Source organism: Pleuronectes platessa, chromosome 11 (assembly GCF_947347685.1).
Source record: "Pleuronectes platessa chromosome 11, fPlePla1.1, whole genome shotgun sequence".
NCBI lineage: Eukaryota > Metazoa > Chordata > Actinopteri > Pleuronectiformes > Pleuronectidae > Pleuronectes > Pleuronectes platessa.
The window spans coordinates 23,222,391-23,245,225 of record NC_070636.1 but is presented as its reverse complement, the minus strand read 5'-3'; the positions used below and the strand labels follow the sequence as shown (position 1 = coordinate 23,245,225).

Here is a 22,835-nt window from a genome sequence, read left to right as displayed (position 1 = left end):
TGTGTGGAAACACCTACTGTAGCGAGAGTTAACGAGTAGTAGTTTGACAGGTGTCTCTCTCTCTCTCTCTCTCTCTGGCTGTCTTTCTATCTGTCTGTCTCTGTCTGTGTCTGTCTGTCTGTCTGTCTATATCAGATAGCAGTCACCACTGACACTAAAATGAAGGCCTAAACTTAATATACATTCTACTGTCATTTACAAAGTATTTACTGTTAATTCAGAACTTTGCAAAAGGAAGTTTAGCTGCACTTTGACCCACCTCAGCTTTTCCTGACAGATCCTCTCAAAGTTTTTAAATCATATCCACTCAAATGATGAGTATGGTCATGGGATTTTCATTGTGTTGCTGTTGTCTGAGTGGCATGGGTCCTTGGGTAGCTTCAGTCTGCTCACTGACGTCATAGAAGGTAGGCTAGTTTCCATGACTCCCTAATTTTTCACTAATTTTTGATCCTTTTATAGGGTCCCCCCATGACACCTTTTTTTGTTTTATGAGATGTTGTATCGGGGAAAATAACAGATGAGTACTTCAAATGTGTGTCGAGTGGACCAGCGCCGTGGAAGGCTGCTGTGTCTCACGCTCTCCCACAGCTCTGCTCTTTTTTCTCTTTTTTTCTATCTTGTTATTTATTCTACTTTATTTTGTATCATGCACTCCGGTAAAGCAAGCCCTATCATCATATATGATAGAGAACAACTTCTGTCCATCGGGTTGACGCTAAAAAACACTTTTTCGCTGCCACCAACTACAAACAAAAGGGAGCTCCCATGGCGCGGCTTACCTGCCGTACCTGGAACACGGAGGCGACGACGAAGGAAAAGAGGGTCGCGAGCCGGCGTCCTGGTCCGGCTGAGGAAACGTGAAATCCGGCCTCCTCTACCAAGCATTCTTCTGGCTAATGTCCAGTCCCTGGACAACAAGCTGGACAAACTTCGTAGCAGGATGGCGTTTCAACGGGACATCAAGTTTTGTTACGTGATGGTTTTCACGGAGACTTGGCTCGACCCCTCGATCCCGGACTCCGCCATTGTTCCCGAGGGGGTCTCCATTCTGCTTCATGGTGAATAATCTGTGGTGCTCTGATGTGAGGATTATTTCTTCAGGCTGTACTCCGGACCTGGAGCACCTCATGATCAGTTGCCGACCTTATTACATCCCGAGGGAGTTTACATCGGTCATTATAACAGCGGTGTACATTCCGCCCAGCGCTGACACTAACTGGGCACTGGACGAGCTCCATGCGGTTATCGACAGGACAGAGACATCACGGCCTGAGGCTGCGTTTATCGTGGCCGGGGATTTTAACAACGCCAAGATGAGGAAAGTCCTGCCGAGCTACTTCCAGCACATCAGCTGCCCGACGCGCGGCGCGAACACGCTCGACCATGTTTACACTCCCTTCATATAAGGGGTGCATATAAGGCCCTCCCCCGCCCCCCATTCGGCAAATCAGATCACGTTTCCGTCCTGCTGATGCCTTCCTATAGGCAGAAACTCAAGCCTGACACACCGGTGACTCGAACCATTCAGCGGTGGACCGATCAATCAGACTTGGCTCTTCAGGACTGCTTCAGCACACCGGAGTGGTGCATGTTCTAGGATGATGACATCGACACGTACACAGACGCGGTCATCTGCTACATCAGCAAATGCATCGATGACGTCGTACCCAGGATTTCAGTAAAAACATTTCCAAACCAGAAGCCCTGGATAAATGATGACGTCCATGCTAAACTCAAAGCATGGACTGCTGCCTTCATCTCGGGAGATCTGGAGGAATACAAGAAATCCAGGTACGCGCTCCGTAGTGCTATTAGCAGTGCTAAGAGACTCTACAGGGACAAAGTGGAGTCCCATTACAAGGGCTCCAATACTAGGAACATGTGGGCCGGAGTGAGAACCATCACAGACTACAAAGCCAAGACCAGCAGTGCTGATGTAGTGTCTGCATCTCTCCCAGAGGATCTGAACACTTTTTATGCACGCTTTGAGAGAAACTCCCCGGCTGCGGAGATCGAAGAGGCCCAGGAGGACCGCTGCCAACCCTGTCATATCCAGGGTAGACGTGGGGAAATCTCTCAACCGGATCAACACACGCAAGGCACCTGGACCTGATGGGATCCCCGGCCGAGCTCTCAAGGTGTGTGCAGATCAGCTGGCAGATGTGTTCACAGACATCTTCAACCTGTCACTGCTCCAGTCTGTAGTCCCCGCATGCTTCAAGAAGACCACCATTGTCCCTGTTCCCAAAAAAACAAAAATCCTCTGCCTGAACGACTACCGCCCAGTAGCACTCACTTCCATCATCATGAAGTGCTTTGAGCGGCTGGTCCAACCCTTCATCACCTCCTCCCTCCCTGACTCTCTGGACCCTCTTCAGTTTGCCTACAGGTCAAATAGGTCGACTGCAGATGGCATCTCCCTCACCCTCCACACTGCCCTCTCCCACCTGGACCAGAGGGAAACATCACCAACACCGGTGCCCCCCAGGGCTGCGTGCTCAGTCCTCTTCTGTACTCCCTGTTCACGCATGACAGCGTGGCCTGCCACAGCTCCAACACCATCGTTAAGTTTGCTGATGACGCCACTGTCATAGGCCTGATCACCGGCGACGATGAGAAGGCCTACAGACAGGAGTTCAGAGCCCTGACATCTTGGTGCCAGGACAACAACCTCCATCTCGACGTCAGCAAAACGAAGGAGCTGACGTCGAGATGGAGGTTGTTGTCCTGGAGTTTCACATGGACTCCAGGATTCTCTGCAACTTCTACAGGTGCACCATAGAGAGCATCCTGACTGGCTGCATCACCGCCTGGTATGGCAGCTGCACCGCCCTGAACCGTAAGGCTTTACAGAGGGTGGTGAAGTCTGCTCAGCACATCACCAGGACGGCGCTACCATCCATAGAGGACCTCTAAACCCAGCGGTGCAGGAAGAAGAGCAGCCAGACTGGCCGACGGTACCACAGCATCCGGGCCCGCACCACCAGGCTCAGAGACAGTTTCATCCCCCAGGCCATAAGACTTTTAAACTCCTCTCCGTGACATATTTGCATATTTGATCTATTGTTGTTTTATTTTCTCCTCAGCTGTTTATATATATTTATATATATATATATATACTTTATTTTCTATTTTAAATTTTGATATTCTATTTTATTCTATTTTATACTATTTCTATTTTATTTTATTTTATAGGTTGTAATTACTTGAGCATTGCTAGAAGAGAACCTGAGACTCAAGCATTTCACTGCGAGCGACTGCTTAATGTTATTGTTGTAAATTTGACAATAAAAAATCTTGAATCTTGAATCTTGAATTGTTCTTATTGAGCTGATGGCACCATAGTAGAAGAGCTATGAGGAAGCCTGCAAGAGGAAGGCCTTGGAATATCACATATCAATCAAGCATGGCTGTCCCCTGCAGAGGGTTTCTGACCAAATCAGTGTGGCGGCAGTCGTCACCTCTAGGCCTGTAAGAGAGGAGAAATATGAGACTTAAAGAAATTCTGCCCCTAATTGATAGTTTGTTACTTAACACAATCAATCTGTCATTATCATCAGGTTATGTACCACAGTCTTTTAAAATAGCAGTAATCAAACCCCTTCTCAAAAAACCCACCCTAGACCCAGAGGTTTTAGCCAATTACAGGCCAATATCTAATCTCCCCTTCATGTCTAAAATCTTAGAAAAAGTTGTAGCCAATCAGCTGTGTGAGTTTCTCCAGCGCACCAAAGTTAACCATGGTGTTCCACAGGGCTCTCTGCTCAGCCCAATTACATTCTCATTATATATGCACATTATATTATGGGGCGGTGTGGCCAAGGGGGTAGAGGGGATGTTCTCCAACATGAAGGTTGCCGGTTCAATCCCCACTCTTCCCCATCTGCATGCCAAAGTGTGCTTGGCAAGATACTGAGCCCCTAAATGGCCCCTCATGAATGTTGAGTGTACTTAAAATGTAAGTCGCTTTGGACAAAAGCATCAGCTAAATGACATCAGTGTTAATTTTGGCAGCTATTTTTGATTTAGTCGAAAATGCATGTTAGTTTTAGTCACCTTTTAGTCATTTTACATTTACATTTTGTCATTTTACATTTTAAAATTACATTTTAGTCTAGTTTTAGTCACATTTAGTAGCCACATTAAACTCCTTTTCTTCTCTTCTCAGGCCCAGGGACCCTGTGTTGTGTCTAAAACTGCATAATAGTCTAGCTTGCAGTACTTAGGTTGTCCATTAGATATCCCTACCAGCATAGGTCTATAGCAGGGGTCGGCAACCTTTACTTACTTATTTTGCCCCCTCTTCCCCCAAATAAAATGTGTCTGGAGCCGTAAAACATATTTGATAACAAAGCTAATAAAGTTTAATATAAAGTTATACTATTCTAAACTATAGTTTGTTGCATTTACGAAATTATAGAACAACAATAAAGAAAACTCTTGACATTTTATTGCTGTTTGTACCTGTTACAACAAAGGAAAACACCGAACACTTATGAAGAGAAGAAAATACACAGGCAAGTGTAGGCCTACTTTGAAATAAATTAAACACAGAACTTTGTAGGGCTATTTGAGTCCTCCCAATATTTGTGTGAAATGTATGAAATAAGAAGAACCCTATTTTGAAATAAATAAAAACATATAGCTGCAGCCTAATAACTTAAAATTATATATTTAGTTTTAAATGTGAAAACAAAAAAAAAACCACCTGCAGCTTCTGCTCTGATCAAGAAGCTGCTGCGCTGATCTCTGATCAGCTGAGACCAGAGAAACTCTGTGTTTTCACTGTTTCCACTGTTAAGAAGCAGCCGGTTCACGTGAACGAGCTCTGATCTTGTGTCTCTGAGCGAGTGAGCGGGGCGGGGGCGGAGCCTCGGGACCGGTGCGCTATCTGGGGCGCACACACACACACACACACTCACTCGCCCGCTCCTGATACTTCATGACGGCCTGATACGATGATGTTTAAAACAATTATTGTGACTTAGTCAACCACCAACATTTTCGTCTCGTCTCGTCTCGTCAACGAAAGTTAAAATAGATTTAGTCATAGTTTTTATTTTCCAAGATCGGTTTTCGTTACGTTTTCATCTCGTCTTCGTCATGGAAAAAAGATCGTTAACGAATATTTTTCGTCATAGTTTTCGTCAACGAAATTAACACTGAATGACATGTAATATAATGTAATAATATGCTTCCACTAGGAAACATTATCAGGACACACTCGTTAAATTTCCTCTGCTATGCGGATGACACCCAGTTATACTTGTCAATAAAACCTGAACAAAGTAATCAATTAACTAAACTTCGAGCATGTCTCAAGGACATAAAATCCTGGATGACCTGCAATTTTCTCTTATTAAACTCAGATAAAACAGAGGTTATAATACTTGGCCCCAAACACCTTAGAGATACATTATCTAATGATATAGCTGCGCTAGACGACATTGCCCTTGCTTCCAATGAAACAGTCAGGAACTTGGGAGTGATCTTCGATCCTGATTTATCCTTTAATAGTCACTTAAAACCTTGTCCTTTCGCAAAAAGATGCAGAAAAACTATTCCACGCCTTTGTTACATCGAGACTTGACTATTGTAATTCATTATTATCAGGCTCCAGCAGTAAGTCGTTAAAGACTCTACAGCTTGTCCAAAAGGCCGCAGCACGTGTCCTGACGAGAACCAAGAAAAGAGAGCACATTTCTCCAGTATTAGCATCGGTACACTGGCTTCCAGTTAAATCTAGAATAGAATTTAAAATTCTTCTCCTCACCTTCAAGGCCCTTAATAATATAGCGCCTTTTTACCTTAAAGATCTGTTAGTACCTTATAAACCCACTAGAGCACTCCGCTCCCAGAATTCAGGCCTACTTGTCGTCCCTAAAGTCTCTAAAAGTAGATGGGTAAAAGCCAGAGCTTTTACCCATCATGCCCCTCTGCTGTGGAATAATCCACCACTTTCAGTTCGGGAGGCAGACACCATCTGTTCGTTTCAGAGTAGGCTCAAAACCTTCCTTTTTGATAAAGCTTATAGTTAGAGCTAAATAGTGCGGCAGAACGTAACTTGTTCTATTTTCTAAAATAGGAAGCGTTTAGTCTAAAAAGGCATAGAGGTATTGATGGCTGATTAACTGAGTAGGCCACATGGTTTTCATCGTACTATCATACAAACCAGTAGCCAGTCAGATTTACCTTGAGCCTCAGTGTAGCCTCAAGATCCGCCTGTATCATTGTAGGAGCTTCTCTTTCCAGCTTCTCCTTCCTCTTCTCCATCCCTATCCCCCTTCCCCGGAATCCCTTTGCTTTATCACCCGCAGGTCCAGGGCCTCTGTGGCCAAACCATGGATTGCGGTTTGTGGATCGCGCACCGGGGATCGCGGTGGTGGATCCAGTGTGGCGGATTCTGTGTTGTGTGGGCTGATCGTGGTGGTGGTGGCGAACCCTGTGTCGCGTTGGCATTGGGTACAGGCGGTGGACCAGGACCGCGGCGGTGGCTCGTGGTGGGTCCTGGTGGGCGGCAGTGGATGGTGACTGAGGACTGGAGTGGCGTCTGGTCTGGATGGTGGATCGTGGTCCTGCTGGTTGCAAATGGACTGTGATTGTAGCGGGACTGCTTGGCATGTCATGTTGGGGTTGTCCTTCGGGATGCTTACCCTCATCAAATGCTGCTAAAAACTTTAATCTTGATGATGTTTTCCTACACGTGGCATCTATTGCACTTCTGTCTGTCCTGGGAGAGGGATCCCTCACATGTGGCTCTCTCTGAGGTTTCTATGTATTTTTACCCTGTTAAAGGGGTTTTTAGTAGTTTTTCCTTACTCTTGCTGAGGGTTAAGGACAGAGGATGTCACACCCTGTTAAAGCCCTCGAGACGAATTGTAATTTGTGAATATGGGCTTTACAAATAAAATTTGATTGATTGATTGATTGAAATAAATGTGCTGTTCGCAGGATGAGGGACGCAGCTTAACAGAGGAGGAAAATTGGAAGCCTGGAGCAGATGGGCACATGGCCACCACTGCCGACCCAATTGGAGATTGTCATGGTTAAGGGTAAAAACATTCGGGTACCACCTGATGTTATCTGCTCCTGGCTGAAGGCTACAGTTACCTTATGAGGTGACTGAGGAAAGCATGTACGTGTATTAAAATTCTCTGGTAAATGGTCTGTATTTATAAAGTGCCACTCATGTTGAATGATGATGACTGGGATTGAACTGCCAACCCTCTGGTTAGAGGATGTCCCCTATGTCACAACATCCATTCCCTAAATGTTCCAGATTTAAAAAAAATCAAGATTGATGAATCATTCATTCACCACATGCTTCCACCAGGTTCTGTGGAAATCTGTTCTTTTGATTTTGTGTAATCTTGCTTGAAAACCAACGTACAAACCATAGCACAGGGAAATCAGTCTCCCAGGATTCCTCAACTTCACACAGAGGTGTGAACAATCTCCAATTGGTCACTCTGGCCCCAGGACCTGTGAGGTCACCGGGCACTCCCCCTCTTCTATTCTTTTTTCTACAATCATTCCAAGGAGGCAAGCTGCCAGCCTCTTCTCCTGCATCGCTGAGGGGGAAGCCTCGCTGCTCCAGCTCAAATCTTCTTTTCCCATCCAACGAGAGCAGCGCAAGCGTGCAGTTTACAGCTCATCTCATCAAGGAAGCCCCCCTAAAATGTTCTTCAGCCCCCCCAAATAATTATTGGGATTTTTTTTTTATTTTTATTTTTTAATTAAACTATTGTTTTACACATGGACAAGTTATTTATAACTCTAACATGCTACATATGTGAGTGCGTTTCTGGTTTGTATGTTTTCTCCCCCTTCAAATTACAATCCAATAACCTCTCATCATACTTAACAATAAAAGACCGGGCACTAGGACCTTGGGGAGTCTGCATCGCTGCTGCGCTGGCTTTCTCACTCTGCCAAGTAACGTCTCTCATCAAGACAGCAGGATTACAGCCAAGGAGTTTAGCTCATAGTAAATGATGCACGGAGTGAAATTGTAAGTACAGGTAGTTACAGAATGTGGCTATCTGTAGTTGTTAACAATTGTTACCTGTTTTAATTTAGGTTTACTTGAGGCAAATGAAAGGGAATATTGTAATGAGCTATGTTAACACTAAGCTAGCTAGCTAGCTATTTTTTAGAAAATGTCTCCAGCAGTGTTGTGCATGAACGAACGCAAAAGAATGCATTCATTGAACACGTTCACTTTTGTGAGAACGGTGAACTGAACGCAACTCAATGACAAATAATGAATTTGAACGGTGAACACGTTCATATTTCAGCGTCCTCGCTTATAGACGACAGGAAACTTCTCTCTTTATGTGTAACTTTAATAAAGTCCAGCGAACACGACACACTTCTTGTTGTAACTCCGACACTCCTATCATCCACCACTGTGTTCTTCACTCCCCTTCCTCATTCACCCTTGACATGCCAACTCATCAGCCAATGAGAGCCTGTCATGCCAGGTAACTCTCCAGCCATTGGTCTAGAACTGTCACTTGCCCCACCCCGACTGGTTCACTGACCCTCTGGAAATCCCAATACTTATTGACATGGTGTAGTTAGCTGAACATAAGTCATAACAAACACATAGCAGTCAAACAGAACATAAACCTAACTACCAGTCTTTTACAATATTATCTGAGGTCTAGCTAAAACGTTACGGAATGTTTTCCTTCTCCTGAGGAGAGACGCTGTCTAAATCGAATGCTTGCACCATGTCGTTGCTCAGTGCCCGTGAAATGTCCGCGATGTAGCCTAACCTGAACCAAGTAACTCGACTTCGCACTACGTTACCCATGATTCATCGCACACACACATGCACACCAAACAAGCAACGTATTCAAAGTGTTTTCTTCTTTGGCCAGTGTCTCGGCTCCGAGCCGTAGTCTGGAGCTCGGCTCACGGGTTATCTTGGCTCGCTGTCTGGCCGGTAACCAGCCGTCCGGACCGCTCCGTGAAGAAGGAGGAGGAGATGTTTCTTTACTTGGAATGCGGCCACTTTATTTCTCGGATATACAGCAGGAGCAACACTTGCATCACCTCTAGGTGGTCCGTCACTTCTCGTTATAAACACACTTTTAACGTCTCTTCCCACAATACCCAGGTGCACTACGTCACACACTACAAACTTTCCTTAAAGGGGTAGGCCATACCTGCAACACAACAGCTCTGGCCTCTTACAAAAATGGCTCACTTTCCACCTTAAACTATGAAATGAACTGAACTATGAACTATTTCAGAATTTAAATGGTGAACTATGAACGTGAACTATTCATATTTACTTGAGTGAACTGAACTTTGAACTAGTTCATGAGAGATGTGAACTTGCACAACACTGGTCTCCAGTGAGCAAGTGTGAACAAGCAAATTTGAAATGTAAGAAATAACTATCGACAGCTCTTAGTATTTTAAAACAATAATATCAGTGCCTATAGAATGTTGTTTATAATTGTTCATATTTGTGTTGTCAAATTTCACAATGACCCTGAAATTCTGTCTCTTCTGTTATCTTATACTTAATGAATGCAAGCAAAGATACAGAGAAAAATCACACTCTTTCTGATTGAACCAATCTATGAACTGTATGAAACATGGATATCCGCAGCCCCAAATGAGCCCCCAAAAAATTGGCGCGCGCAATTAATTGATAATTGTACTGTTTTTCATTAATAATTTCATTATTCTTAAGTGATAACTTTATATTTATAATTAATAATTGTATTATTTTTAATAAAATAATTGTATTATTTTAATAATCATATTTTATGATTATTAAGAATTAGCCAACATCAAGTCTACCTATTATTGCACAACAGTACTTAAGCCAATTAAACATGCATTCATGTTGAATACTGCTCTGTATTAACGTATATACATGAGGGCCAATATACACACGGCTCTTGCTGGCTCTAAGCAGCACGTGAGGAGCACCTGCACTAAACAAAAAGTCACTCAAGAAACAGACAGCCACAAGAGCATCAGTTCAATATTAGAGATCTTTATTAGAAAACGCTTTTGAGTTGAATAACATCAGCCTCCTCAGTTACAGTAGCAGTTATTCCAGTTAGAGCAGGAGAAGTCTGTGACGTCAGTTCCACTTCACCTTCTGCTTTCACTTCCCTCATGTGACGCTGCCTAGCAGCTCTTCTTTTATTTCAGTTAAGTGTGCACAACGGTGCTAAGACACATAAACCAAGAGTGATGGATCACAGAGGTGTCATAGAATGAGGATGCCACAGTTTAGAAAAGTAAGGCAGGTGGACTGGTCAAAAAACAGGTAGTCAGCAAAGCAGAAAGACATACACAAAAACATAAACGGGCCAGACAGGCAAATCTCCCAGAAAGCCAACAGTAACATTACGAAACAAACTTGGATAAAGTGTGTGTGAGATGGTGTGTTACAATAACAAGAAAATTGCTTCTGTGAATAATTATTTTTCCCATTTCGACATTGGAAAACTGAAACTGACATACACAGACACACATCTTTAAGAAACAGTGATGAAATGTACAGGCAGAACAAAGACAACACACACCAACTGAAAACAGGTAAACAGGTAAACTATCAACAGGATCATCCTACAGTGTTTCACATCATGTCACATCATCTCACTACTATATAAACTTCTGAAGTATTAAAACAAATCTACATCTATCAAAGCTTTACTGGATTCACAGGGTTTAACCAGTTTACAGGAATTTGTTTTGGTATCAACAAACATTTTCAAGTTCCAGAAGATTTTACAAAATGTATACCATGTCTTCTGTCATTTTACTTGTTTATAAAATCTGACATCATGTACAAATGTTACAGGTAAAATAATTTAGCTTGTTGCATATGTCATTTGCTTTTTGTTAAGAATGTTAGCGTAAGGTTTAGTGATGGACTTCATTTTCACAACTCCAGTGTTACATCTTCCTCCTCCTCACTCTGCTGCTTTCAGGAATGTTTGTTGTCAATCAGTTATAATGCAGGAAGATCAGATGTGTATTTAAAGCAGTACAGACATAACTTCAGTGGATCCGTGTCACTATTGTGAGATTCATTTTTTCAAATTTGTTTTCCAAGAAACACAAATTAATTTCCATCATCTTCCTCTTCACTCTGTTCACCACAGAATACATCACATATGTGTAAACAACCAGCGATGACAACAAACTGTGTTTGCAGGAAACCTTAGACTCATGTTTGACCTTCGGTCAAGAATAAAAGTGATAAACCTAAGGAAAAGTGGTGTATCAAGGTGTCTTTGTGGGAACTTAATAATTAGAATAGAATAATTATAATAGAATAGAATAATTTGTGAGACTGTGCCACTGAGAGAAAAACATGATGTGTAACATGTCAGTTTAGGTCAGGTGTGGTCGAGAGAAGTCTAAGAATATTAGCTGGGCTGACTTAATAGCATATCAAATTTACTTCTAAGGTTTGTGCCATATGACGATAAATAAAGTGTGAACCAATATATATATGTCAGCTATTACACTGATGAGCTGTCCCTTTAATATCTAAGGTTATATTAGATACATTAAGTGTTCAAAATTTGCAGAAGGGACTGTTTTGTTGTAATGTAAAAATTGTTACACAGTATTATTTTTGGACATTTCCATCTGGTCATTCTGTCTAACAACTGAATTTTTTACTTATTTTTTCTATTAATATGATCTGCTAATAATTTTGAAATGAGTAGTGCTTTATGGATGTTGAGTTTGAATTATCTGCTAAATTTAATGTTTAGAAAACACCTTTATCAGTGTTGCAAATGTAAGGGAATCTGGAATGTCTGAGCTACAAACACACAAACTACATCTGATCTCAGTGTTTCACTTGAGCCTCATATAAATGGAACATGTTGTGTCAGTGCTTGCTTACACAGCTGGCAGCAAGTAAACTCAGACTATAGCAGTACAACAATCAAACGCATATAGCTGGTCACACACACAATGATCATCTAATGCTGGTGCGGGCATCACAGATAGAAGATGGAAGCAGATGGCATGTGTAGTTTTTGCTTAGGAAATAACTAAAATGTAAAACACAAACTGTTATTGAAGATTTTTTTCCATTTCAGAAAATGCTTACTCAGTAGCTATGCTTACTAACAGCATAGCATATGTGCTAAAGTTAAGTGTGTTAATCTCATTGTACAGGGTACAATGACAATAAAGCTTTCTATTCTATGTGCACATATAGACAGAATAAGCTGCTAAACACTGTGTATTCATTTATTCTCATAAAAACTATTGCCACAGTTAATAAATTATAGGCACAACTCTAATTATCCAGATCACAGTGGTTCCAGGCTCAGAATCCATCGCCCTCACTGTCTGTTGTGCAGCGCCTAAAACTGTGGGTTTACTTAGCATGCAGCAGTATGCTGTGGTTTACTCAGCGGAGTGTGTGTGTCCATGCATGTGTATGGGTTAGGGTTAGCACGCGAGTGTAAATTAAGTCCAGTTCAACGGTAAGAAAAGCCACACAACCAAGGTTCCCTGAAGGACACTGTCTGTGCCTGCATCATTACATATACTGTATGTGTGTGTGTGTGCGTGTGTGTTTTTGAATCTAGTGTTGGCTTGGACAGAGCAACATTTCCAGTAAAGTGTCACAGTGTTGCATGCTGGGACAGAATCTAAAGATGGAGGGAGAAAGACTATAATTTAAATGGGTGGGGCCCCTCCATCTCTGTCTTGTTTATCTGTTCATCCTCCCATCACTCTATCCATCCCTATATCTATCAATTCATCTGTGTCCATCGCAGCCTCCCTCTATTTATTCTAACCTACTTTCTCTCTATCTTTACACCCTTTTCTATTCCACTTGAATCCTCTCCCTTTGCAAGAACCCCCAGGTTTCTGTAATTCCTCTTTCAGTGTTTTTCTACATAACAGAGAAGAGGAAGAGGTGAGAAAAAGGGAGGGTAAATCTAATACATTCAGTTGCTCTCGTGCTTCTGGTCATCTTAACTTTAGTTCAGTCAGTCTTGGTGAGGGCTAATTCATTGTCAACAATTCTGCAGAACTGCTGGCAGCCAGGTAAACATTTGCAGGGCCAGCCAGTGGGCAGTCAGAGTTCCAGCTCATAGACAAAGCCCATTGCCCATAGTGTTGTGGTCCACAACTGGGCTGTAAGTGTTATGTATTCTCAGACTTCAGACACTACAGCTTGCATCTCCATTTCAATAGATATTCAAATTGGAAAGCTTTAAAAATATTTACATCTGGATCACAATCTGGTCAAAACATCCACAATTTGCCTTAAATACAGTCAAGAATGGAAACACCATTTAAAAAAACAGCTCCTTTGGCAGCTTTGTTGCCCAAGAGAAAAGCCCATCATATGGACAGAGGTGGTTTGCTGGATCAAGCTCAACATGCTGATAACAAACAAGCAAAGCTTCATGATTTCAAGCATTGTCAGAGACTTTAGTGTGATGTTCATCTCTTAATCCCTATATATTGCATCTGCCGCTGAGGGTCACTTCGAGATAGTGATAATTATATTAGAACCGACACCACAGATCCTATGATCTGAATTGGGCTATGATGTGATGTTTGTGAACAGCTGAAATTCCGGCAGCTCCTTAGCTTAACAAAGCTTCCCGACTGACTGTTTTTATCAGCCATGTTGGCAGCAGGTGTATGGGATCAGGTTTGGTTGTTCATTTACAAGTTTGTACCAGAAAATACAAACTTTAGTCCTTCATGCTGAGATGTTTTTAAATGTGACAAGGTCCTGCCCATAGACTTCCTGTGCCTGTTGCTGTGTTGGAACAACGTTTGACCACAGGCTTCAAACTTCTAAGATTTATCCACAAGACAAAGAACTCAGTCCACACAGCTCCAGCATCTAGCTCATGCAGACTGAAGTTAAGAATATTTGGTTCCAGGTTTTTAGACACAACCGTACTCATACCACACTGTTTGGGGGTCGTTGTTGGGGTCAGGGGATGCTGGTGTGCTTTTTGGGCGTTCAGCAGAGCTACATGTCGGGGTCTCACTTTCTTTCTTTAAGTGGGAGGAGTCATCTGACTGTCCCTCTCTTAACACCTCCCCTTGCTCAGAGGCCTCATTAGGCAGTTTTGCTGGCACAGCCCTGGAGGGAGTAACCATGGCGACCTCATGGTTATGAAAGGAAGAGGACGAGGGAGGGCCATTCTGGGATGAAGGAGTCCTCCCGCTCTCTCTTTCTCGCTCTTTGTATCTCTCCGTCTGCAGATTCAGAGAGGATGAGTGGTGAATGGGTTGGTTTAGGAAGCTGCCATCTCCAATTTGTTTCGTTGGACCAGCCAGACGGGCAGAGAGTGGCCGTTCTCTCCCGTTTACACATCCTCCTTGCCGTCGAACTACCACATCTGGTTGGCCAGGAGAGGCCTCATTTCCGCGGAAACTGTCTGGTCCACTAGAACGCAGCAAATCAGCTGAGGCCAAGCTGAAGGCACGGCTCAATGATTGGCTGGTTCTCTGGCCGAGGGGCGGGCATGAGGATGGCGACTGGCCCACTGGTTGGCGAGGGGAAGGCTTCACGCTCTGGCCTGGCCTCTGGTTGGATGTTTGTACAGTGGGCGAGACAAAGCTGGTTGGAGCCACCTGATCTCTGATAGTGGGAACTGAGGCGGCAGGACTTCTGGTGAAATAGTCAGTCATCAAGTCTTCCTTGCTTCCTGTAGAGACCTAGAGAGAGAGAGAGTGAGAGAGTGAGAGAGCGAGAGCGCGAGAGCGCGAGAGAGAGAGAGAGAGAGAGAATGTGGAAAATAAGTTAGGATAGTTAGTCAGATTTTTTTTCCTTTTTAGGCTGTAGCTCATACGGATGACTTGAGTGATGCAGATATTTTAAAGTGACTAATGGTATGTCACTGCTGCACCAGTATATGCCACAACTGACAATCGATGCATGATACCATTTACAGGTAAAACTTTCCACAAGCGATAAGATAACGTGATGAACTGATAGCATATAACCTAGCGGTAGAGTAAAATATGAAGAGGTGAGTGCTTTTCTTCTGCCGGGGCTGAGCCTGCAAGGCTAACCACAGCTACATATTACCCCTCAATAGCTAACGACCAAAGTCCTAGACAAGGTTTGAATGAAAAAAGCTCAAATTACACAGTCGCTCACGGCACATATTAACGCGACTTAACCCAACTCCAAAGTAGCAGTAGCTGAGCCTGATGTGAACATGACAGGAGTTCTGTTAAAGTCAGAATCTGACCGAAGACTGTTAATGTGAGCAAAAGCACTTAGTTTGTGTTACCATGTTCATAGCTTGCCTGTTTCCCTGATTATACATGTCTTGTTTCAACAAGCATTTATATACAGGCTATAAGTATCATCCACTTCAAACGTTAATGAACAGGTGAAATAGTAATTGTAGCATGTGAAAACATTTTTGGCATTCTTTCACTCATGAAATAAAGCAAACCTCATTAACTCATTAGGCTGTAACTCCCTTGGTAGGTTTTGTGAAGTGGGTCAAGAACTTTCACTGGGAATTGTCAGATGGTGACGACAACCGAGTGGTAAATTCTCTGACTTTTCAAACCTTGTGATAAGACTCAACAGTCATGGGTTCCTCTAAACAACTATAAGAATCAATGTTAGAATGCCTTTATGTCACTGTAAGCTATGCATACAACACAATTGGAAGTTCTACTTATCTTTTTCATAAAAACACAAATCAACTGCGGTATATGACCCTCAAGTCATCACACAATCTGTTCCCCCAGAATCTTCTTGCCTAGATTCAGACTGACATACCAGGTTGGCGGTCATCCATTCATCAATTCATAGAACTGCAGTTAAACATTACTTCCTGGTTGTCCACTCTGCTGTGCCCTGCTGATATGGCAGCTAAAAATACTTCAACATCTGCCGGCATCCAACAATGAATGCAGGAAATCACCGAAAAGCAAACAAGCAACTCTCCATTACCTTGGAGAGTGTCCTGCACCACAAGCTTTCACCTACTAGCGTAGAGCTGCCTGGTGGAAGGAGCCCATGAACTTAACACTGTGTTGATCTCTGACTGGTCATGGAATGCCAGGGTAAAAATAATTTAGTTTAAATATCTCCTCCAAATATAATGGTTTTGCTTTGATGAGATAGATTGAGTTCAAATTGATGGTTGCAAATGATAAATTCATAAATTTACTGTTAAATTTCAAAAAAAGTGTGCAAATTCAAAAAAGGGGTCTGAAAACATTCCTTCTTTGTGTTCCCCGCAGGGTTCTCTTGTTGAGTAGTGGTGAAGGGTCAGTAACAAAAAGAGGACATTTTGGCAAATACTTTTTACTAGTTTTACTCAATCTGCATTGGCCATATGTTAAGTCACTGAACATATGAGCATGCAAATTATCTAAATTCTTAGAAAGGACATGATAAATGTATATACATCAAAAATTGTCAATTGAGAATCTTCTGAGATCGTCATATTAGCAGAAACTTTTTGTGAAATATCCTGAATCAAAATGAAAGTTTAATCCTCTAACCTAAATCCAGACTCCAATTAGGTTTGGTTAAAGTCTGAGGTTCACGTCCTTCTTTTGTTGGTTGTAACTTAGATAAAGACACACACACACACACACACACACACACACACACACACACACACACACACACACACACACACACACACACACACACACACACACACACACACACACACACACACACACACACACACACACACACACACCGCTTACCATAGGAGGTGACTTCAAGTTGCTCTCCTGTAAAAACTCCTCCAGCGACACCATCTCACTTCCAGGTGATGATGACCTTATCTTGGTTCTAACTCCGCCTCCACGTTGAGGTTGGGCCCTCTGGGGTGAGTGGTCGTATGGGAGGGTGGAGCTACGCGACAGAGTCTGCTGTGATCGGCTGAGACCCATGATATCGTCACTTGAGAGGCTGGCTGAGCGCCCCGGACAATCCAGTGAGTCTGAAACAGACACAAAATAGTATAGTGTAATAAAGTCTTATTAGCAACTGATTCTGGGCATTAACTGATTACAGAAGAGTTTTACTATGACATATAGCAATCAAATGTCATTATTTATTTGAGGTTACGTGTGTAAATTTGGCAACATCAACCTTTTTACAGACTGACAGAACAGACTGCAGAACTATTTTGTTGCTCTGTCTGTTGTCCTGTCAAATTCATAGTTTGTGTTCCAAGTAGGTTTCAGTATGTCTGTGGAGACTAAGTACTGAAAGTGAGAGTGGGAGATCAAATTAAGTTCACTACAGCTACTTATATCTGATTTCAAACATGTTTGCAGTGTTTTTCCAGTTTTTTTACATGTTTTTGTGTTTCTGTTATGTGCTTTGTACATTGCTTTGTACCTCTGCAATTCACAGGTGAGTTGGAGCTGGAGGTGTTGTGGCTAAAGTCTGCCGATCCTGGGCGACCTCCAATGTTGCCATGGTGACCAAACACAGAGTCAGATGTATTGTGGCAAGAGTCTTCATTAAGTAACAGACCTGAAAATACAAACCAAACACCTTAAAAAAAAAAAAAATCACAAATATACATATGATTTTATGTATGAATATCTTTAGCTACCTCTGGATCTGCGGCTAGGGCCTGGTCCAATTCTGGAGCTGGAATTGTTGCTTAGGCCCAGTGAGGACAAGTGGTGGCTCGGAGTGGAGCTCAGAGTTTTATAGGTCTGACCTAGGGGAAAAATACAGAGGTTACTTTGCTAGAAGGAAAACAGGCAGCATTTGTTACACCATGTTATAGTCTGTATATCCTTCACCTCAGACTGCACTATCTTCCTACTAGAGTTCACCATGGCGACTGAGGTGATTATTGGAGCTTCAAAATGGTCAGGGACAGTGAGGGCCTCCTCCACTGACCAGGAGAGGTCAGTTGGAGAAAGCTAGAGACTGGGAGATGTTGGTGGATGCGGGCCAGCAGCTTACAGTCCCATCACATATTGTCACTACCACTCTAAGACCTGAACTGATACTCTGGTCCAGTACGTTACCTTTGTAGAATTGACAGTACCCTGGGAGGATAAGGCTAATGAAGCAAATGAGAGGAAAAGGCTGCGGTATGCAGACATGGCATTTGAGGCACAACAACTTAGTTTGAAAGCAATAGTTTGCCCTGTTGAGGTTGGCTGCAGGGGTGTCCGTGCAACATCCACCAGCAGGTTGCTCAAAGATCTGGGGATCCATGGACAACCCCTGCACAAGACCATAAAATAAACACCACACACTGCAGCCAATGGCTCTAGATCAGAAGGAAAGACTGGGCCCCAAGATGCTAGGGACATGCACCTAGGTCTGGTCAACCTGTGGTGGGTCTGCCTTAAAGGGTGTCTTGTGAGTAAAAGGCTGAAACGATAATGACGATAAGGAACACAGCTGAAGATGTGTCACTAACATCTGCTGGTCACTAATATCCGATAACATCAACTCGCAGTAGGCATTAATTAGTGCGGAAGAACATAAAAGGGATATGTCTCATCTTGGGTTATGTTCTAAAATGGGAAAGCGCTTAGTTTAAAAAGGTATAGAGGTAATAATATCTGATCTACTGAGCGGGCCACATGGTTTCATAGTACTGCTGATTTATACAGCCAATCAAAGCAGGTGGTGGAAAGTTAAGCTTTTATAAGCTGTAAAAATGTTTGTCTAAAATAGTTCAATGATTTTAAACGTGCGAAATGTAATTGAATTTTCACTCAACTGTACTCCGTGTTATATTATATCAATGAGTGTCACATTTGACATATATTATTGTTATTAATTGTTAATGTATTAATTACCTTGTCCGTGTCCATCTTCTCCATTGACACTCTCACTGCTGCCTCCTGGTGTACTGCTCTGGAAAACTCTGTGGCTCCTGTCAGTCAAACCTGCAGACCAATAAGAATGAGGTGAAGAATGACTCTGGCACACTGTCCACAGAGTAACCATCAGATGTAAATCCACAGGAAGCACAGTGCTGAGAGGGCGCAGGTATACAACACTGGGGCAGGTTGTGGATGCAAAGAAGAACATTGAGAATCCATTCAGACGCGCTGGAAGTGATACAACACTGTGACATCTGTTATTACTCAGCATGTGTCTCTGATTCTATGTATATAAATTAGTTTTAATAGACTGTCTACCCCCGATCTCACTCAAACATGATCAAATAATCAACTTTTATAATTCAATTTCAACCATTCAGGAAAAGGTGACACTGGTTACTGTAGACTAGAGGATAGAAGTGTCCAGGAACATCACTGATAGAAGTCCCTTATACTCTATATGCCATCACAAGAATAGAGCTATTGAATTTAAGTCATGGTCTAAACGCGTTTCTAGAGGCCAAGAAAAAAATATCAGGACCTGAAGTTAGACTACAAAACTTTTGCTAAACAGCGGTCACTGTGGGCCAAGTGAATAATACAAGATCATGGCTCACTGAATTTCCCTTAATTTCCTGGGACTCTCTTGATTTAAGAAATGTGAACAGATTTTATTCAAGTGTTTCTAGAAACAATACTCACATGCAAAGGGCATTCAGATTAAATAAATCACTATTTGTTCTTCATGGCTTTGAAGAGTTACTTCCAAAAATACGCCTAAACTTCAGTTAATAGGTTAATAACAGCCAAAATCAATCTGATAAGTCAATACATTTCAAAGCTGTAGTGGTTTAGGAAAACATTCCTGTTTTGTGTTTCCCCGAAGTGTAGGGGTGAAGGGTCACTAACACAAAGAGGGAATTTTGGCAAATACTTTTTACTAGTTTCACTCAATCTGCATTGGCCACATGTTAACTTTTAGCTGAATTTGTATTAAGACACAGTATAAGGTAAGGTACTGTGTGCCTCATCTCTTGCACTGCAATTGATGTAAGAAGGGATCTGTTTGTGTTCACAATGGAGCATATAGGGGACAATTACAACAACTTAAAAAACAGTTTAAATGCTCAGAACGACCAATGAGTATTGTTAAGACACACCTGAAAAGATCAGAACAAACATGAGAGCGAGAGTAACTGAACCACAAGCAAAACAGATATAAATATGATTCCTGGACATAGTTTGTGATTTTATTCTGTGATTAATGAGATAAAAACATAGCCTAACAGTAGTACTTAATATTGCTTACATTCGCTGATATTAGTTACCATAAGTTCCTGGTCATACTAGTCTTGTTTTTAAATTATACATTGAGCAGCTTAAGATATTCTGATATTAGGATAAAATCCTGATTTTAAAAACGCATACCAGCCTCTTGTGCATATCAAAGTCATACCTCAGCAAGAGGAAGGACGAGAGGAGAGTTACAGCCACAGACAGACAAGTTGAACTCTGAGGTGGCAGGTGAAAGGTGTATGTGTGCAGTCGCTGGTTGCTATGGTGACCTAACATTGCCAAGCTAATGAGGAAAAACTGCAGCAAAGCTTCGTGAAGCAGGCACATCAATCTTCAAGCAACTCACAGAGCAGGAGACTGAGAGTACATATTCTCTTATAACAACCATTCATTCTCACTGACAGAGACTGATCAAAAACGTTAAGGGAGGTGAAAACACGCACAAAGACACATAAAGATATGAATCCCAAACAAAGAAGCATGCAGATATATGGAGGCGAGCCTGGCGTGCTTGGAAATATGAGCCTGCAAACACAAAAATCTATAAATCACTTCTACACACTACTTACTAGTATAACCGGCCAGCTCACTGCGGAAACATGCACCTGTTTGTGTTTCATGTTAGCATGTATGTGTAGAGTATATTAGTGTTTATGAAGAGGAAATATGTTCTACGTGTGCATTTTAAATGTGAAATACTGAAAGTCACAGCTGTAGGTGTGGAGGGAGACAGTGACATTGATGATGAGGAGGATGATGATGAGGATGTTTTGCTTGAAAATGTAGATGAGGAGGACGTTATTAGAATACTCCGTCGGCTGAGATTGACTGGCTAGTGAGGACGTCAGCTGTGATGTCAGTGGAAGACCAAAATCGCAGTCGTCTGTTGAGAGAGAAGGAGAGACGAGAGGAGGAAGGGGAGGTGGAGGATGGGGCGGGGGCGAGCATTTTTTCTTGACTTTTACTGCGGAGAAAACAGAAGCGTTTTGGGGCAGGAGGAGCTTAGAGGGAGAGGAAATGGACAGAGAGATGGAGAAATGAAGAGAGAATGATAAACAATGACAGTGAGTCAAATAGTTGTTATGAAGTATCTGATTGACAGAATGTAAAATGAAAGATGACATGCAAGATAACGAATAAGAACCAAACAAGGACACAGAATTCGGTTGCTAAGTAAAATCATGCATTTGACACAGGACTGAGCTCAACTCACTCTGAATTTAAACAAAACACAGTGAATGGTGGAGAGATCAGTGCACAATAAATAACAGATAACAACTGTAGATGCAATGTTGGGGCAATTTTATCAGGAACACCTATCTAAAACTAAAATATCATAAGGTTATTGGTAATGAAAGGAATTATCCAGTCAAAATAATTATAATCATCAGTTTATCAAATTGATGATCTTTTAGGAGAAGGTAGTTTGTGCTAGTGTCAAAATGTATTATGTCAAACAGAGGCATTTCGTTATTTTGGCCTAACCTCAACGATATAAATACGGAGGACAAAAACAGATTAACACAATACAATTCAACAGCACACAACAGCCAACTCAATCTAGAATCAAGATCTAATAAATACTGTTTCAACTGAAGAAATACATTTTTTGGTTGGCTATTGACTGCATAATGCAGTTTCCACTGGTCAAAAAACTCACTTACATCTGGCTATTGTCCACAATGGGAAAGGATACAATTGGCATTCACTCCCAGGTCAACTAACTCTGCAGTAGAAAGAGTGTTTAATCAGCTCTGATTGGCACTAAAGGAAACGGGTAATCCTGTTATACATGCTAATTAGGCAAGACAGCCATTTGAAAGAGCGCCTCACGTTTTGTTGCGTTTCTGATGTTGAACATAATGCACCAGGTAAAGACAGGAACAAAAAGGCAAACTCGAGACTGACTATGGGAAATTATTCCTTTACCTGTTAGTTTTGGTTAACCCGTGTTTAAAACAACGTGCCTATACCTGCTAATTTTGGTGTAAAATAGGTTATAATTTTTATCTTCATGTACCATAACTGACAACTGAGTGTATGTACCTTTGTGGTATAGTTGAGAAGTTTGAAAGCTTTATTAGTAATGTTTCAATATACCTTATCAGCTTTCACGTGCCATCAGGATTTGAAAAAAGATAAGGAAATAGTTGAAGTGAGTGAATTGAGCTCAGCCATGAGTAGAATTCCACCTCAGATTAGAGGAATTAAACAGAAAAGTAATAGAAGTAAAAACATAAAACTTTAGAACCATGCACTAGAACCCAATGTTATTATTAGGATAGAAAGACGAAAAGTATGCATTAGGTAACTAGAGTGTGATCGGGTGATTCTCTGAATTTTTGTGCGTGTGATCTTTTAATACAAAGCAATATGTACTTACAACCTCTCTACACCACTTGGATGATAGCTATACCATGTTCACAATAGGAGTTCTTGTTGCCATGTCACATTGCTCAGTTATTCTAAAAGACTTCGCGCATTCCTTCCCTCTCTTGCTGTCCAGAGTGAGTGACAATCTCATGCTAAAAATGTGGCAGTCACTAAAGTCCATACATTATGACGAGCCAAGAAAAGCCCAAACTAGGTCAGGCTGACAGTCTTCTATTTTGTTTTGTTTCCATTTCGTGGTTATATGTGTTCCATAGCACTTCACATACACATAGCCAAGGTACACTGGCGCTGAAGGTTGCACTTATTTTTGTTCCCAC

The 22,835-nt window shown here is 42.0% G+C and overlaps 1 protein-coding gene across 5 annotated transcripts in view; it reads right to left on the bottom strand.

The window, feature by feature from the left end:
* Positions 1-10,001: 10,001 nt before the first annotated feature.
* The window catches only part of ccdc88c (coiled-coil domain containing 88C), a 46,391-nt gene continuing 33,557 nt past the window's right edge, over positions 10,002-22,835 (bottom strand). For 2 of the 5 annotated variants that reach the window (XM_053435217.1, XM_053435218.1), the window contains exons 27-31: positions 18,802-18,891; positions 17,589-17,699; positions 17,369-17,506; positions 16,726-16,964; positions 10,002-14,697 (exon numbers count right to left, since the gene is read on the bottom strand). In XM_053435217.1, the coding sequence (XP_053291192.1) occupies positions 13,918-14,697; positions 16,726-16,964; positions 17,369-17,506; positions 17,589-17,699; positions 18,802-18,891 (1,358 nt within the window). In that variant the 3' untranslated portion in view covers positions 10,002-13,917. The other 3 variants (XM_053435219.1, XR_008340101.1, XM_053435220.1) reach the window with 3 other exon arrangements.